Here is a 16,496-nt window from a genome sequence, read left to right on the forward strand (position 1 = left end):
ACAATTATGAGCTCCAGGGAAAGCAGAAGTTATGCATGAAAGGAAAAATTGTTATAGTGTACTATATAGCTCAGTTGGGACTAGCAATTACATAGTGCAAATTAATAATGCAAATTTGGCATGTTAATCAAACCAAAATTATAATATAACAATATTAGGAGGATAGAGAGTGGATACTTACGTGTGGTGGGGCCAGGAGAGTGAGAGAAACAAAATCCTCACTTTCCATAGTCACAAGTCAACAAATAATACTTAAAAAAGAAAAATCAAGAATTGATTTGGCATAAAATAAACACATAGGTCAATGGAACAGATAGAGAGCCCAGAAATAAACCCAAGAATATATGGACAATTGATTTATTAAAAAGGAGCCAAGAATATATGATAGGGAAGGGATAATTTCTTCAACAAATGATGTTGAGAAAAGTGGACAGTCACATGCAAAAGAACAAAACTGGACCATTATCTTATACCATACAGAAAAATCAACTTTAAGTGGATTAAAGACTAATTAAGACCTGAAACCATAAAGCTCCTAGAAGAAAACAGAGGTGGCAAGCTCCTTGACATTGGTTTTGGTGATGATTTATTTTTTTTAATTTGACACGAAAAGCAAAGGCAACAAAAAATAAAAACAAAAATAAGTGTGGGATCACATCAAACTTAAAAGCTTTTGCATAGCAAAAGAAACCATCAACAAAGTGAAAATAGGAGAAAATATTTGCAAATCATATATCTGATAAGAGCTCAATATCCAAAATATATAAAGAACTCACACAAGTGAATGGCAAAAAATAAATAAATAAATAAAATCCAAACAATTCTATTTAAAAATGGGCAGAGGAACTGAAGAGACACTTTTAAGATCTATAGTAGCAGGGCATCCTGGGTGGCTCAGTGGTTTAGCACTGCCTTCAACCCAGGGCATGATCCTGTAGACCTGGGATCGAGTCCCACATTGGGCTCCCTAAGTAGAGCCTGCTTCTCCCTCTGCTTCTCCCTCTGCTTCTCCCTCTGCCTGTGCCTCTGCCTTTCTCTATCTCTGTCTCCGTCTCTCTGTCTCTGTCTCTCTGTCTTTCATGAATAAATAAATTCTTTAAAAGAAAGATCTACAGTAGCAAACAAAACAAGGACATGAAGGGGTGTTCAACATAACTAATGTCAAGGAAATGCTGATCAAAACCACAAGAGATACCACCTCATACCTGTTAGCCCAAGGGATAACAAGGATGTGTTATCTCAAATGAGATTGTGAAGAAAAGGGAACCCTGGCACTCTGTTGATGGTACTATAAATTAATATAGCCACTATGGGAAACATTATGGAGGATCCTCCAAAAATTAAAAATAGAACTACCATATGATCCAGCAACCCTGCTTCTGGGCCAATCTCCAAAGGAATTGAAAACAGGGTATCAGAGGGATATCTGTGTCTGCCCTCCCGTGTTCATTGCAGCATTATTTATAATAGTCAAGACATGGAAACACCCTAAGTGTCCATCAAAGGATTAATGGACAAAGATGTGGTGTATAGATAGATACAGTGGAATATAATTCAGCCATGAGAAAGAAATCCTGCCATTTTTGACAACATGGATTGATCTTGAAAGCATTATGCTAAGTGAACCCAGATAGGGAAAGACAAATACTGCATGGTATCACTTATATGTGGAAACTAAAAAGGCAAACTCAGAAACAGAGAGTAGAAAAGTGATTGTCAGGGACTGGGGGCGGGGGGTGTGTGTGGAGGTGTGAATAGGGAGAGTTTAGTAAAAGAGCACAAACTTTCAGCTATAAGATGAACAAGGTCTGAGGATCTAATGGTTGAAAATGAATCAGGTTTTTGCCCAATTAGAAGTGTGTCCATATAATACCACCCTGGGGTGGAGGTCGGGGCACCCAAGGCAGGTTTAAGCTGCTTTGTGAAAACACCTGAAAGAAGGAAGGTGGATAAACAAGCTCCCAGGAAGAGCCCAGAGGCCCTGTCACCAAGTTTAGGGAGAAGGGCCAGCCTGGATCAGCCAACTTCCCGTGCTGTCTAGATATTTTAATTAGTGTTTTTGGGGATGCTTGTTACGACAGGTAGCTGATTTACACATAAAATTGGAGCCATTGAATCAAGCTTGGGATTGAAATGGTCACATGGTGTTGAGGTGGTGACATAGGTGGTAACACTGTATTGTGTAACTGAAATTTGCTAGCAGAGTGGAACTGATATTTGCCTTCTCCCCTCAAAAAAGATAAATATGTGATGTGTTGGATGTGTTCATTACCTAGATGGGGGGAATCAAAAATGGGGAAAAAAGTGGCAGTAAGTGAATACTGTTAGAAATGTAGAGGTAAATACCAAAAGGTACAAACTAAAAAGGATAAAGATGACTACCTCTGGAAGTTGGGGATGGAAGGTTGTGGAAGAACAGGAGACTGCCAGGTTTCACATCAAGGCTTGTAGGACTACTTGAGATGTGATTGAGGTTGAAGAGTGACAACCCAGAGATCATGTACCCTCATACCAGTTAAAACTGGAGGATCGTTCTAAAGGGATGACCATGGGGTTCACAGACCTTGTCTCATGGCTTGCTTCTGAATAGCCTTTCAGGATATGCCCGTGGTGACTCCATGCTGCCCCCTTGTCCGCTGCCACAGCTTGTCCACTGAGGGCTCCCTAAGACAGAATACATTCAGGGCCCTGAGAATGAAATGGCAAAGGGATGGTAACCTACTTGAGTGACACAGTATCTGGCTTTGCTTGAGACTTAGAGAGAGGATCTTGAGGCTAGGAGAGGGATCAGGGAGGTGGTATAGGAAGACAGTTTCTGGAGAGTGGAAATAGGGTCTGGGCCACAGGTCAGGTAGGGACTGGAGGCCTCATAGACAGCAACTTTTGTTGCAGAAGGAAGGCCACAATAGACTTATCCAGTGACCTCCTCATTCCAGGCCAGGCCCTGGCACCACTGCTCAGGGCTGTCACCTTCCCAGATTTAATGTTCTCTACTGCTGGCCAGGCTTTCTATCCCCACACAGAAGACTGAGCCCTCTCTTCTCTCTCCTTCCAGAAGTTTGCTCCAAATGAAATCGAGTTGTAGAGGCCCTCAGATGAACCAAAAGTCTAGGATAATACCTGGTCAGAGTGAGTAAAATTCCCAATTTGGGGATCTTTGGTCAACAGTGGCCTCAAAGTACATTATAGCCTGATTTTTTTGAATTCTGTTTTTTCTAGGACTTTCATCATTTATTTCTAATATTTTCCTCATTTTAAAAAAAATTGGAACACAATTTACATACAGTAAAATGTGCAGATCTTAAGTGTACAATTAAGTGCAGATCTTAAGTGTACAGCTCTCACCACCACCCAGACCAAATTATAGAGCCTTTTCCTTAACCCCAGAAAGCTCTCTCCTCTTCTCCCCACCCCTCCTCGCTCTGCTCAGAGCCAGCCAGCCAGCCACTCTTCTGATTTCCATCACTATGGATAGAAATCATGGTATAGTTATTTTGCCTATTCTAAATTTCATATAAATGGAATCACAGGATATGACTCTCTCATCACTAACACATCAAAGGCCACAGAGACCCCTTCCACATTCTTCTTAAGGAAGGAAAGAAAGTCAGGACATGTCTGCTGTGCCTTCAACATGTGCCTTATACCAACCCTAGGAATCATGGGGGAAAATGGAACCAAGATAATTTCAGCAAAATGTTCAAAATCACACCACTAATGAGATCAAGGCAGCTTAACCACAGGACTCCGAGGGTCGAGAAGCCTCCTTCCCCAGAGGCCTGTCCAGAGGTGGGGGCTGGATGGTGTCACTGAGCATCTTGGGCCCCAACGATGCCAGGATATCTGAGCCCTGGGAAGCACCTGTTTCCATGGTATTTGCTGTGCTTTCACTTGGTGCAAAGACAAAAACAGGAGATATGGTCATGCCACTCACTTGGTCCTGGTGTGTCTCAGATTTGTCCAGCTGGAAGGCACTCTGGCTGAGCAACAGGCTAGTAGAAAAGGGGAAGGAATCCTGATTAGATGAGGTGGGGGTAGTGGGTAAAAGTGACCTCACTAGGGGGTGCCACAGTGCCGGCCATGGGTGCCAAGATGTGGGGAGGTCCAGGCAGGTGAGTCCTAGCAGGTGGATGCTAATCCACCTGCTAATGCTGAGGAATCCAAGCTGTGGCTGCTATTTTATTTCAACCTGCCATATTTCCCACAAAATTAGCCAGCTGGAATACCGCAGACTCAGATACCTTCACCTCCCTGTTTGCATTTGGAGTCAGACGTATATTTAACTTCTGGCACTGACCAAATGTATAATCATAGCAAGAACCATAAGTCATGTCTGTTGACCTTATGCAACCATGCTAACAGGCACAACTCATGAAACAACTTTCTTTGTGCCCGCCATGGTACAGGGGTGCCAGGCCTGCCCCTATCCCTGCCTGGGTCAGGCCCCCGACAACTGTAGCCACTCTTAGTTAATGACTTCCCCTAGAGTCACTTTCATTTGCAGAATCCAAGACCACTTCAATATTTCCATGTCCATCCCAGGGCTGCAGAACTTATTTTCTCCCACCTCTTTGTAAGTATGCTTCTTGGTCTGGCCCTCATTTAGAATGTCACATCTTCTGAATCTCCGTGCCCTGTTGGAGCTTCCATTTTAATGTCCTACTACAACTACCATGTGTGGAATCCCCTTCCATCTTCAAAAGAACCCTAGTGAGAGACCACCATTGCCCCATTTTTCAGATGAGAAAACTGAGTCCCCAAGAAAAAAGAAATAGAAGCCAGGGAGAATACCAGCCAGGAGCAGCAATATTGGGATTTAAAACCCAAAGGCTCTTGGATGCCATTGAGCACGTCCCTATTTATGCAGTAGGGTTCTATTGGGGTAGCGGGAATGGACAGCTTTCCCAGGCAGAGAAAGCCTCCTGTGTCAGAACCAGAGGTGCACATGTTAGGCAAGCTGTGAGCCCTTGGGTCTGGTGCAATGCAGAAAGGCAGGGGGGAAATGGTGGTGTGGCCTGGGGGAAAGACCCATCCCACATTCAGATAGGGCTTTAAACAAGGGAGTGGCATGGTTGGATGGGGCATTAGATGCTGATGCTTGCAGCAGTGTGTCTGCAGGGAGTGACTAAGAGCAGAGAGAGAGCCAATATTCAGTAAATGCTCTGGGAGCAATGGCGTTTCCCATCTGCCCGTTGCAGAGGGTGTGAAGGGACATTAAGGCTTTTGTGCAGAGCACATCTACTCAGAGCACTCAGCTGCTACCAGCTAGGTTCCCCTGCTTCTGGACACTGTTCCAGGCCCCAGAATGACAGTCTAGCCTTTGCTGCCCAAAGTCCATGTGCCAGGAGATGAAGTGAAGTTTGTGTCCTTGGAGAGATGTACTGTGAATCCAAGCCTCCTTTCTCCTCCTGCCTCTCCTCCCAGATCCCAGCTCATGTGAAAACTTCTATCACCCATAGAAGATGCCCAAAGTTCATAACACCAGCACTCTTAGAACACAGGACACCACCAGATGCTGGGCCAGAGGAGCTCCAGGCTGTACTTCTGGCCCCAGAGAAAAAGAGAGCTGGCCATGCATGCCCTTACTATTTGAAGGTGGGAATAAATAATATATTTGCAAGTCAGGCCCGAACTGGGTTAGGTAGGCCTAGAGCAGAAGACTGCCTCAGGCTCCCCTACCAAGACAGCCAGGAACATGCTCTGACTCTGCTGAAATCATCAACAGCCTCAATGATTACTTAACCAAGGGTAGAGAATATATTGATCCAAGCTAATGGCTTGTAGGCAGACGAAAATGAAATTTATAATCAATACTGAATTACATTGACTCCACTAATCCCAGGCTCCTGGTGAATGGCCTCTGCTGATCTTAACAGAATTGGAGGTAGCCAGGCTGGGGCCAGCTGCTCTAGGACAAAGTGCAGAGAGAGGAGAGAGGCTTCCAAGGGGCTCAGCCAGCGCTAATAAAAAACAGTACTAACCAGCAATCACCCAGTGCCTCTCCCTTTCTAAAGCACTTTCAAAATACCCTTCATTTCATCCTCACCAAAATCTAAGAGGTGGATGGAATTTGTATTTTGCTCCCATTTTATATGGAAATCTGGGAATTCAAAACCAGCAGGCCTCAGGCCTCCAAATTCTGTGACCTCACACAGCGTCTTCGTACAAGCCACCGAACTAGGAAAAGTAGGAAAATGATAGTTAAGCCCTGAGCTTTGTCTCCTGGCTTGCCACTTCTCTGATTATGGGAATGGAATCAATGATCTCGTGCCCTTTAACTTGTTAAGTGTATAAGAACAGGCCTTGGGTAGGAGAAATCTATTGGCAGATTTCATCCAAACCAAGAAAATCATTTGCAGAGGCACAAGGTCTCTTGGATTTGATCTTTCCCATCTTCTTTGACCTTGAGGATTCCCGTCTCATGTTCATTCATTCACTCAGCAAACATTTATTGAGAGGCTCTGTGCTGCAGTGTAGGGCTCTAGGCAGGGGGAGGGCACCTTCCCTGCCATAAGAAGCTCACGAATCAATACGGTAAAGAGATGTCTGGTCAGAGGTGTGTGCCAGTCATGGTGGCAACATCATGGGTAGACACTGAACCCTCTGCTTTGAGAGGCTATTAGAGGAGTCTTCATGTGGTAGGAAACAGCTACACTGATGCCTCAAGAGTGAGTCAGGACTCATCAGTCCAGCAAGCACAGAAATGCAGAGATGGGACCTAAAATGACCCATATGGGAACCAGTCATTGGCTTGGAAAAAAATGAGCTATATGGATGAGTGGAGATCTGGAGATATGGTAGAGATATGGTGGAGCCCTGGCCCACAGATGCCTTCTCCCCATCTCAACTTCATACCCATGTTAGTGATGGCTAAGGAACAGCTCTTCAAAGGAGACCCCCAGCAAGAGTGACATCACTGTGCCATGGTGGTTGAAGGTCCAGCTTGTAGATTGAAATCGATGGAGGTCCATCAGGCTTGTCTTTCTCAGAGGAAGAGTCTTTTCATTAGCCTTGAGCAAGAAGGGTTAGGGTATAGTCTGTTCCAGGGCAGTGATATGAGTCCTGTGAGAGTCAGTGTTAGTCTGGGAGACAGAATTCCCAGGCTAGACCCCATGCTCTCTCATCCTGCATGGCCTCCTGTGCCCCCTGCTGGCCACATCCCTTCTTCCCCTGGCCTTCTGTAGCATTGGGGGATGAAAAACTTTTCCTCTACCCTCTTAAGTTCTGATTCTGGGACCTGCTAATTAAACTGATAGAAGACAGAATAACAGAAGGAAAGGCAGCTAAAGCTGGGCGGCATCATTGTGGGATGGTGATTGGGAAATGTATGGTAGATAAGGTTATTTAGTAAGGTTTGTTATTCAGACTACAGAGTCTCACTCTCCTCTTCCTTGTACAGGACCAGGAAAGACATCTACAAGGGAAATTCATAGCCTTCTTTTTTTTTTTTAAGATTTTATTTATTTATTTATTTATTTATTTATTTATTTATTTATTTATTTATTTGAGAGAGACAGCATAGAGAGTGCACTAGAACAAACAATGGTGAGAGGGAGAAGCAGGCTGCCCAGTGAGCTGGGAGCCCGAACATGGGGCTCTATCCCAAGACCCTGGGATCATGACCTAAGCCAAAAGCAGACGCTTAACCAAATGAGTCACCCACCCAGGCACCCCGTACCTTCCTTTTAGGCAGAAAGAGGGAAGAAAGAAAGCTCCTTCAATATTTGTTATTTCTCAATTGCCTACAACTCAAAATAATCAATGCACCATATTGCCATGTTGCCATATTGCCATCAGCAAGTGGCATATTTCAGGGGACACAACCTGATCCCCTCCAGTGTCACTCTATTCTTTCATCCAGCTCCACCTTCTCCACTGGCCTCCCAACCTCCCAGCCTGACCTCCACCTGCTGCCTTCATGCTCCCATTTCCCCTTATGTGTACCATGATGACTATGAGACCTTGCCTTTGGGTGTATTTGCTACCCCTTTACTTCTGCTAGGGTAGGCACATGCCTTCCATCTCCATTACCTAGTGGCTAGTCCAGGGTGCATACCCAGGAAGCCTGCTTGAATGGATGAATGAATGCCAGATCCAGCTGAATCTGAGGAGGTGTGCTGAAAGTGCAGATCAAGTTGTTTGGGTGTTTCTCTGCCTTCAGCCCCCTCTTGCCAAAGAGCAGCACCAGCTGAGCCAAGAGGCAGACCCAGGAAGAGCCAACAAAAATGACTTTAAAGAATGTTATCTTTTATATTGATTTTTAAAAATCATTAAAGAAATCATTATGAAAAAAAAAATCCCAACTTTCTAGACAACCTCAGCACTATCTTAGAAGTAGCACTTCTTGGGGCACCTGGGTGGCTTAGTCAGTTAAGTATCTGCCTTGGGCTTGGGTCATGATCTCAGGGTCCTGGGACCGAACCCCACATTGGGCTTCCTGCTCAATGAGCAGCCTGCTTCTCCCTCTGCCTCTGCCACTTCCCCTGCTTGTGCTCTCTCACTCTCTCTCAAATAAATAAATAAAATCTTAAAATAAATAAATAAATAAGTAGTACTTCTCACTTGGGGATGAGGGGGAATACGTACTGCACTGCCCCTTATTGTCTTTCATCCTCCTGGCCCTGAAGTGCGACCTGTTAGGAGAGCCTGGCTCTTTTGTAGGCCCCCCTGATGGGCGGACCTAGCAGAGAACAGATAACCAAACGGAATCCAGAAAGAATGCTAGGTAACAAGTTGAAAAAAAAAAAAGTAGGGGATGCTCAGGAACCCTGGTATAATAAATCCCAGGAGGCTTGAGCCGTATTCCCAGGATAGTATGGGCACCTGATGAGGCCCCTTGCCCTCGGATGCAGATTGCATTAATGTGATGAACCGTCTTTTCCAGCTTTCCAGATTGCCCCTTCCATTACCTCACCTCTCTGCTCAATCAATCTTTCAGCCTCAATACTTAACCTTTAAATCAATTCCACTCTGAGAGCCATCTTGCTAGTACTCCAGTCTGGCTTTAAAATCCCATTGACTTGTATAAATCAATTATGTTTTAGTTCCTGGGCGGCCACTCCTCCATGCTCCCAGGGTTGCACTTACAGAGCTGCAGATGGAAAAACATCCCCTGGCTGGCTGCGGGGTGCCCAACCCCACTGAGCAACACCACTAGGGCCAGATGCTCCAGCAGCCACCCAAGGTCAATGTGATGCTGCCATAAGCCTATTCGGAAGACCTGGAAAGCAATCAGATATGTTAGATGGGGTTCTCCTAAGTAGACACTGAGATGGGGATTATCATGAAATCAGTTATCAAAGAGGTGCTCCAGGAGACACCAGTAAGGGGCTGAGGCAGCAGGACAGGAGAGAGCCAGGCTTGGTATGAAGCCCAATCCAGGGAGGTGTCAGCCTGAGCCTCCTGGAACTTTGAAGTATGACTTACACCTCCTTATCCCTCCGAGCGGTTTCCAACTAGAAACCAGGAGTTCTCAGGCCCCTACACCAGGAGTCTTGGGCCAAGGGCTGGTGGCTGGGGGCATAAGTTCCCAGGCTCTTCCAGTTCTCCTACTGCCTGGGCAAAACCAGCTCCATTAGCCAGCTGGCCAGCCAGTCTGACAGCAGAGGTCAGTGCTGCCGGGACTGGAAAAGTATAGGAAAGCCTGAGAGATCGCATGGCCAGGGCCAGAGGACCCCTGAAGGCTATACTAATGGCTCTGACTTTTACTCTGAGCAAGATGGGGAGTCCTACAGGGCTTCCATAGGGAGCCCCATCTTTAAAAACTCTCACTGGCTGCCTGTTAGAGGCTACAGAGGGGGTGGCAGGATGAGAGCCCACAGAAGAGGTTCCAGCAGGAATTTGAGTGAGAAATGATGGCAGGCTGAGGATGGTGTTTCCACTGACTGACAGCAGAGACTATGGGAAGAGTAGGGTCAGGGTCCGGAAAGCTGGGGAGTTCAGCTTCGGGCATGTGACATTGGAGGTGTCATATAGTCAGTGTGATGGATGAGTGGGTCTCTGCACAGGCCCCTAATGCACACACTGATGGTGTTTAAGTCCATGAGGCAGGAGCAGATCCCTGAGACAGTGAGTGTGGATAGAAATGGGGTCCAAGGATGAACCCTGGGCTCTGGACCAAGAAGCAGGATAATGAGATAGTGTGGCAGCCAGTGAAGGAGCGGAGGGGCAGAGAGAGTGGTCTTGGAGCCCCAGGGCATCTATGACCCTGGAGGAAGGAAGTTACCTACTGGATTCAGTACCATCAGGGGTCAAGGAATGGGGGGGCTGACTTAACCCTTAGATTAAGCCTTGTGAGAGTCACCGCAGCCTTGATAAGAGCAATCTGGGTGGGACAGAGGTAAGGAAAACCTGACTGAGTGGGGTCCGAAGAGAACAGGAAGCAGCTGGGGTGATGAAGAAGTTCTGGAGCTCGATGGTGGTGATGTGAATAGAATGAATGCCCTTGAACTGTATGCTTAAAAATGGCTAGTTTTACTAAAAAGAAAAGGGACTGAAGACATCTCTTCTGAGGTGCTTGATAAAAAGGGAGAGCTAAACATGTTAGCTCACATACATTCACCTAATTCGTTCAACTTCTACAAAGCATCTTACGACGTGAATACAGCATGATCTGTTTGGCCATTTTCCACTGTTGGCCATTTGGGTTTTCCCCATCTTTAGGGATCACACAGAGAGCTCCAAGGGCATCCCTGTGTGTGACTGCCTTTGCCCTTGTAATTCTTTCTTGGAGTACACAGGCGAAAGGCAGAATTGTTGGCTTGTGGACTGTGCATGTTTTTAACTTTAACAAAGACAGCCCGACTACCCTCTGTGTAGTGGCTTACGATTGATTACTCACAACCCATCCAACGCATGACATTACCGGACTTTAAAAATTTACCTGCCTAAAGGGTACATGGTGCTATATCATCTTATGGCTTTAATTTGCACTTCATTGATTACTACTGAAATCCAGCATCTCTGCACATCTCGATTGGCCATTCATATTTCCTCTTCTGTAGCATTACCTGTTCATGTCTTTCATTTCTTCAGCTCTGAGAAATGAAAGCTCCCCACTTCCTTGGTAAGCAAGGGCAGGAATCAGGGAATGGTCAGCTGGTCTCCCATCTCATGTTGCCCTAGCAACACCTTGATGCTGCTCCCACTTTGCCCTTCTCTAGTAATGAATGAACCTTGGGGCACTTGAATTCCATTTCCTCCACCAAGAGTTCTGATGTCTCCTGGGGAATAAGGACTATGAAGATGTCACCTTGCTCCCTCCTGGGGAGCTCTGTGAGCATGAATGTGTCTGTTTGCCAGTGTGTGTGTATGTGTAAGAGTGGGTACATGCATGAGTGTATGAGACTGTATGTGAGTGTGTGCATGCATGAGTGTGTTTGCAAGCATGTATAGGCACTCCCAGGCAACACCAAAAACTCAGGGTTCTGTGCTATTCTTTGAAGGAGTTCTGTAGATTTGAAAAGCATGAATGAATGAGTGAATGGTTGTGATATGAGCAGAAGAGCCCTGACTGGGAGAGGGTGGAGGGCCCCCTCCTCCCGCTGGTCAGGAGCTTGCCCTGCACCTGCTCCTGGGCCCCCTTGGGAAACTCACATTAGTCCTAGAGCCTCAGAATGTCCGAGCTGTTTGACTTGAAAGCTTTGCCTAAGCATCTAAAGAACTGAATAAGTTGACTCAAGTAAACACTGAGGACAGGAACAGTGGTTATTAATAAATCATAACAATGATTATTTTCCTTTCAAGACACTCAATCGGCCTTATAAGAAGTTGTATCCGTGTGATTGATCAACTGGGGAAAAGCCTGGGCTGGTCTGGGAGCCTAAGTACCATCTGCCAGCAGTACCTCCCTGCTGAACTGAGGCAGCTGGGAGCTGGTTCTTCCTCTCTTCTGAGGGAGCCTGGGGCAGGGCAGGCAGGGATGCCAGCATCTGCTCAAACAGAAACCAGTGCAGCCTCCTGCCTCAGGCCAGACCCAGCCCCATTGCCCCAGGAAACAAGCCCCCCCCCGGCAACCCCCACCCCATTGCCTGCCTCCTCCATACCTGCAGCCCTCAGGAGGGTAGTGCCCAGGGCCTGGGGATCAGGGCAGTAAACATTGCTACATTGTCTGGCCACATTGAGGGAACAGCAGATCACTCACACTGCAGTCATTTCTTTCTTGCTGGGCACCTCCTGTCCACCAGGCTCAGTATCCAGCATACTGCCCTCCAAGAGCTCAGCCTCCCTGGGTAGACATGCCTGGACAGGGAGTGTTTCTGCAGATATGGCCCAGTGCTCAGCTGAGGACTCTCCAGTATTCCTCAGTGTTGGGGTGCACTGATGAGTCACTGTATTTTTTTTTGAGCTCCTGCATGTGCTGGCCCTGTCCAGATGCTATAGGGGGTGTGGAAGGAAGGGCAGGTATATTCTGGATCCTACCAGTGCTATGATCCTGTCAAATGAGACCATTTCAGGTCTTGTTGTAATAGAAGACAACAAACAGAACCAAAGATGTAGCATTAGAACATTCTGTAAAGCCAGATTCCTCACTAAAGGCCCCAGAGAGTCTTTAGAAAGGTGGAGGATTCTACACAGCCCTTGCAGATTCCCCAAGAAGAGGAAGATGAGAATATACAAATAGACAGAGGAGACCTGAGCCAACCCACCTCTTCCAGAGATTCTTCACCCACAGGGGCCCTGCTTCTGTCCAGGCTCATGTTAGAAATCTCAATTAAAAAACAAAAGCCTAGGCACTGCTGACTTCATTTTACCATTGACTCTCAACCCATTAAAGAATTTTAGAGATGAAGAAATTGAGACCTAGAGAAGAGAACTCAATAACTAGGGGTCACACCTGTACTCTCCCTCACCTCAGTCCTCTGTCAGACTCCACAGGAATCCTCAGGTTGTGGAACCCTAGTGCCTGAGCCCCTAGTGCCACAGACAGCTCTGGACCCTGGAATGAAATCAGTAAGTGTCTGCTGAATCCAGCCCTGCTCCAGCCCCTGCATAGCCTGATATGGAAGGAGTGATGGAGGGGCAGGTACAGCCCTAGGAGCAGAGGGATCCTTCCCGATGCTGTCGGGTTCTGTCGGACACAACCCCCGTCTACCTGCCAGCAGCTCCACCCAAGCGCTTCTTCCTACAGAACAGCTGAGGTGCAGAGCAGAGGTGGAGAGCAGGGTGGACCCCAGATGTGGTGCAATGGGCACCTGGAAACGGAAAGGCAGATTTTCTAGCATTGCAGAAACTTCTAGAGAATTTGTAAGACTCATTCAAGAGGAGAAAGGGGTCCAAATGACCAGAAGACCTATAAGGACCCTAGCTGCACCGCCCGCCCCCCGCCACTCCCAGTCAGCAGTTCCCACCAGAGGCAATCAGTTTAGTGGGCAAAGGGAGAGGGCAGAAACATTACACAAGGAGTGGGAGCCCTTGCAAAAACATCCCCTTGGTAAGTAACCCAACAGGGTGAGCTAAAACAGTAACTAAGTGTCATTTTATACCTACTAAATTATGGAGTAGGAATATTCCAATTATGATATTCCATATGGATGACTATGAAGGAACTGGTACATCAGTATAATTTTGTGTTGTAATATATCCACATACCATTTTTAGAAGGAAGGGAAGGGTATAATGGCACCTAACCAGCTAAATGCCTTAGAAAAGTCCATGCCTTCTGCCCTGTGAGTCTGCTCTGGGAACCCATCTCCAGAGAACAGTTCCACATGGAGACATCCACTGCACCATTTCCATTAGTAGGATCCTCACTGCCACGGTAACCAGTTCCTGGACACCACGTCCATGCCAAGCACTCTGCCAGACGTGGCCATGTCTCCTCCTCCAGCTCGCTCTGCAGGGTCAGGTATCAGCATCCCACATGCACCCAGCTTGTTCATCAGCAGACTGAGGCACAGACTGCTTCACAGAGCTGGCCACAATCCTGTATTTCTTCAACGGAACCCCATTGTCTCTTTAATTAAATAACTAACATTGGAAGAATTCCAATACCCAGCAACAAGGGAATCTTTAGCTAACTCATAGGGATAGTAAACAGCCACAGAAATAGGGAGGGAAGCAGACTTTAATCTAGGACACATCGGTAAGTATGGGGACCAGGACCCACAGGAGGTAGGGAACAAAGGGAGAGGGCAGCCAGTAAGTGTAAGAGCAAGTGAAGCTCAACCCTTGGTGCATGCAGGGTTTCAGACATGGGCTCCTTTCCTGGAAGGGGGAGCCAAGCCATGCCTTTTGACTCCTCTGGTTTGCCTTCCCTTTAGTCTCTGAGAAGGACTGTCTGTCCTCAGGGATCAACAGTGCCCCTTCTGTGCATTGGGGGTGAGCCTAGAAACAGCCTCTGGGCCATAGCACAGCCAAGACAAGGCTAGAACATTCAGCAAGGACCTCACCACAGCCAAGAGATGGCAACGGGGCATCAAGGTGGAGACGGTGGGGACAGACACAGTCTGAGCTACCACAGCTGTGCGGGGTAACAGGATGATGTCTCTCCTTACTCTCCCTGCTGTCATTGAGCTGATCCTTCTAGAACAGGGCTCAAGGGATGGCCTCGTTATTTTTTGCTCATGTAAAAGTGGTCGATTGAGGATCCTATCCCAGGCCATATGTCACTCGAGGCAAAGCGGGGGCCACCAAACTATGCAGTCTCCTCAGAGAGCAGCTGAGTGTCATGGCACATTTAATACCATGATAAGACACAGACACATCTACTCATTAGGGTGAGCCTAAGTAGCCTGTAATGTTGGACAACCATGACTTACATCCATTCCCTGAGCAGCACATGGGGCGGGCCACACATGTAGACCTGGGTAAGGCACCATGTCCTCCCCTCCATGCGCCTCAGTCTGGTGGGGCAGACAGGCAGCCACACAGACAATTTGCCGTCTATGGGCCATGTGTCCTGATTGGGGAGGGAATGACTCTCTGGAGGAGATTCAGAAGGAAGGTTCTGTAGAAGAAGTATCTGAGTTGTATCTCAAAGGATACATGGGAGCTCACCAAGAATCCCAAGCCAGGATGAGTGTGAAAGGGATTGAAGAAAGGTCCAGACTAGTGGGACAGCATGGGCAGAGGATAGGCCAGGCTTAGGAAACTGTGGTCAACAGTATAGTGGGAGGAGCCTACACACATGCACACACACACACACACATAGAATCACAGGTACGATGCCAGAGCCATAGGGCACAGGGAACATGCATTCCAATCAGAAGTTAGGATCCGTGGTCTAAGAATTACAAGTGTAATGACATTTAGAAGAACTGTTCTTCATAAGTCCAGGATGACCACTCCTGGTGACCACTGCAAGATGCTTGATACTGACCAGAGAGGGAAACAGAGGAGTGAGGGGGAGGTGATGGGATAAAGGTCCCATAAGGGACAAGTCATCACTGTGAAGGGCAGTACCAGCCATGGTAGAGGGCCAGTCAGTGGTGTCAAGTGGGGAGCAGAGGAAGCCTGTGGGGCAAAAGGGCTTGTGGGCACTCTGAAACTCTGGGGTAGGAGAGATGGCCCCTTTGCCCACAAGGGAGCCACTAACAAGTTACAGCAAACAGCTGTCTAGACACAGTGTACCAAGATGATCCCAGCAGAGCAAAGGGTAGTTTTGGAGGTTCTGGGCAATGGTATTCAAGTCTAATGCCTCCAGAGAAGGGTGCCATGCAGAAACCAGGGAGGGGGTCTGAAGGGGCCAACTCCCTCAGGGCCTAAAGTGCTAAAGTGACAGAAACCCTGGTGGAATGTGAGCTCCAGGAGGACCCAGATTTTTTATCTGTTCCTTATTTATTTCATTGCTTTATCTCTAGTACCTAGAATAATGCTGATTGGGTGGGTGGTTGGTTGGGTGGATGGATAGATGGATTTGTGGATAGATGCATACATAGACACGGCAGAGACTAACTAGCCCTGCAGGCTGTGCGCCTATCCCAAGCGGATAACCCTGGGCTGCTGCTGCTGAGGTGTTCCATCCCATGCCCTGTTTAACTGAGGCGGAAGTATGCCAAGCACAGTCATGTCCTGCTGGTTTAGGCTCCCAAGCCCCGGTCACAGAGCAGCCAGGATGCCAGAATGGGGCAAGGACTGACAACGGGCATGCATCCTTCACACTCATTGTGTGTGTCTTTGGCTTCCAGCCCGCTCCAAAAGCCTGGTGATGGGAGAGCAGAGCCGAAGTCCTGGGCGGCTGCCCTGTCCCCACAGGCTGGGCCCTGTGCTGAAGGAGGGCTGGCTGAAGAAGCAGAGAAGCATCATGAAGAACTGGCAGCAGCGCTGGTTCGTGCTGCGTGGGGATCAGCTTTTCTACTACAAGGACAAAGATGAGACCAAGCCCCAGGTGAGAAGCACGCGCCTTGCATCCTGGGGCATCATGACAGGGTTGAAGGGAGGGTAAACTATGCCCAGGAGAGGGCCGAAGGCAGAGATAGCCTCCTGTCCTCAAGCCCCTGAGCCACTGACTTCAATCACTGTGGCACTTCACCAGGATTTCTGAAGTGGTTTTTGTT

The 16,496-nt window shown here is 47.5% G+C and overlaps 1 protein-coding gene across 5 annotated transcripts in view; it reads left to right on the forward strand.

Moving 5' to 3' along the window:
* ARHGAP22 (Rho GTPase activating protein 22) overlaps positions 1 to 16,496 on the forward strand; it is a 136,257-nt gene that overhangs the window by 13,615 nt on the left and 106,146 nt on the right. For 3 of the 5 annotated variants that reach the window (XM_041745054.1, XM_041745056.1, XM_041745058.1), the window contains exons 2-3: positions 3,056 to 3,129; positions 16,128 to 16,327. In XM_041745054.1, the coding sequence (XP_041600988.1) occupies positions 3,056 to 3,129; positions 16,128 to 16,327 (274 nt within the window). The remainder of the gene's footprint in view (positions 1 to 3,055; positions 3,130 to 16,127; positions 16,328 to 16,496) is intronic. The other 2 variants (XM_041745055.1, XM_041745057.1) reach the window with 2 other exon arrangements.

Source organism: Vulpes lagopus, chromosome 2 (genome assembly GCF_018345385.1).
Source record: "Vulpes lagopus strain Blue_001 chromosome 2, ASM1834538v1, whole genome shotgun sequence".
Classification (NCBI taxonomy): Eukaryota; Metazoa; Chordata; class Mammalia; order Carnivora; family Canidae; genus Vulpes; species Vulpes lagopus.